The sequence below is a fragment of the Myotis lucifugus genome, unplaced genomic scaffold, assembly GCF_000147115.1.
Source record: "Myotis lucifugus unplaced genomic scaffold, Myoluc2.0 scaffold_151, whole genome shotgun sequence".
NCBI classification, from domain to species: Eukaryota; Metazoa; Chordata; class Mammalia; order Chiroptera; family Vespertilionidae; genus Myotis; species Myotis lucifugus.
The window spans coordinates 219779-222214 of NW_005871199.1; the positions used below are offsets into that span (position 1 = coordinate 219779).

Below are 2436 nucleotides of genomic sequence, written 5' to 3' on the forward strand. Positions count from 1 at the left end.
AATTCTGAATAGTCACAGAACTCAACTCTACTCCCCGCAGCGGGGGGTACCTCTCCGAACTTTCCGATCCCGCCCATCCCCGCGGCATGTGTCTTCCAGCCTCAACACGGCCCCCCTATCAAGCGCATCACTCCAATTCCCTATAATAAAAATCAAGAAACAAACTCCCAATCTACTCAGCATCCAAGCAAGAGATCTTTGACGCTCCCGTCAATACAAAGGTATCCCCCCACTCCCATATCAGCCCTCCTGTAAATGTCTCTTCCTTTTATAAGCTAATTCCCGCAAGCTGAAATATTTCAGTCAGAGGACATCCCCTAGACACCTGTATGAATATAGATTCCATCCTACAGTGATAGACTATTAGGCCCATTGCGGCTCACCCTGGCAGTAGAGAGTGAGGGAGGGAGGGAGGGAGGGAGGGAGGGAGGGAGGGAGGGAGGGAGGGAGGGAGGAAAAGGATGGGTGGGCTGGGCACCGGGCAGAGGGGATGATGTGACATGTTTCCAGTTGGCTCCTTCCGGGCGGGGCAGCCATGAGGCCCCGGAGGTATAGACACCCCTCGGAGAGAGCCCAGCACCCGGGAAACAGCTCTTGAGAACCCACCAGGGCCCCCCTCCAGGCGCCGGGAGGTGTCAGTCTTGGGGATCCATCAACCTTCAGGAAATTGCTAAATACGTTTGGCGATTTTTTTTTTAACATTTTTCCTGTTCAGGAGCTTGTGCTTTCAAATTAATCACATCCACATGCATTTAGACTGTCGGTTGAAAGGGGAAAACCTAAATTTTATTGCCTCATGATTTCATCCAAAGCTATTTTACCAGCACCCAAGGGACGCCTACAATCTGGTGCAAGCCGTGGCCCCGCATTTACCTCTGGGACAAGCATGTGGGGGCAGGGGGAGCGGGACTGCCGGCAGGACCCGGGTGGGCAGAGTCCTGGCACCTTCCGTCGCCTAAAGAGATCTCCCTGTGGCCATCGCTGCTGCTCCCGCCTCAGCAGAGGGTCTCCATCCCGCCAGGATCTGCCCGCAGCCCGTGCTCTCGGACGTGGCGGCTCCTTCCACTAACTCCTGTCTTCCCCTTGGCAGGTACCATGACCAGCAGGACGTAACTAGTAACTTTCTGGGTGCCATGTGGCTCATCTCCATCACATTCCTTTCCATTGGTTATGGGGACATGGTGCCCCACACATACTGTGGCAAAGGTGTGTGTCTTCTCACCGGCATCATGGTGAGTACCTGCCTCTGCCCGTCCCCCTCCCCCACCCTCCGAATGAACGAGAGATCTTCTTCCGGGCAAGAGGGGCCTTTCTGTCAGGGTGTGGGGCCGGCTGCTCGCGCACAGACCAGCGTGCACCTCTGTGCGCACAGAGAGGCAGATGTGAAATCCGCAATGGTTTCTCACGCTGGTGTTTCCTTTTCCAAGGTAGGGATAGGTCCTGGTTCCTGACAGTTGATGGTCTCTTCACAGTCTCCCCCCTTCCATTCCCCCCCCCCCCCAAAAAAAAAACGGCTGGGTGAAGCTGACCATGGGGCTACCCCCTTCCTACCAGAGGGCCCAGCGTGCTCCCCGCAGTGAGCACCAAGCCTTCCAGCTAATTGTCCTTCCCGCCCCCTGGGCCCCGCAGACCTTGCGTGACATCTGCTAAGCGTAGCTGAGCTCGCGGAGGCAGGGACGGGGACAGCCCTGAGAGGCCACACAAGGCGAGGCCGCTATTGGACTGGGCGGCCACCGGGTGGGAGAAGCCCTCGACTTCTGCAGACTTGGGTTTCCACATCTGCCTGTTGGGGCGCTGGGCTCCCCGTGCCAGGTCTCTCCCAGCTCCGGCCTCAGCGAGACTGTGACTTCGTCCCCATCCCCCTGCAGGGGCCCAGCAGCTGGGCTGCACCCATCGCCCCGCCACCCCCACCCAACACACACCCTTGCCCATCACGGGGCCCTCGAAGCACCGTGTGTGGGAGGACCTGGAGGGGGCATCAGGATCAGAGTCTGAATTCCCACGGTTGTCTTCCCTGGGGACTCCGGGCAGGGCACTCGGCCTGCTGGACCCCGGCATTCCCCAGTGCAGAGCGAGGATGGAAGGCCTGCCCTGCCCTCCCCAGGGATGGCGATGCTCTGTGTGAACCTGCTCTGTCAGCATGGGGCGCTGCACAGGCCGGCGGGGTCGGCGGGTCCTCGCGTTCCCCAGCCTCTACCCCGCCTTCCCAGGCCAGGGGATGAGGCTCCTCGGCCTTGTTGAGCTTTAGGTCCAGGCCAGGCGGCCACTGCTCTTGGGCCTCCTTCCTAGAATCCTAGACACAGGCTCCGGAGGAGAAAGCACCCGTCAGCCGGGCATCGTGGGGGTGCGTGGGGGGTGAGGGTGGACAGGATGCCGGTGGCTGTCCTAGGCCTCGTGGTGGCTTCCCCCGGGAGCCTTCCCTGCAGCCCCATTATT

At 59.8% G+C, this 2436-nt stretch overlaps 1 protein-coding gene across 3 annotated transcripts in view; it reads left to right on the forward strand.

Annotated features, from left to right (window-relative positions):
• Nucleotides 1–2436, forward strand: part of KCNN3 (potassium calcium-activated channel subfamily N member 3) — a 133945-nt gene that overhangs the window by 110738 nt on the left and 20771 nt on the right. For all 3 annotated transcript variants that reach the window (XM_006095090.3, XM_023759292.1, XM_006095088.3), the window contains one exon: nt 1091–1232. In XM_006095090.3, coding sequence (XP_006095152.1) covers nt 1091–1232 — 142 coding nt within the window. The remainder of the gene's footprint in view (nt 1–1090; nt 1233–2436) is intronic.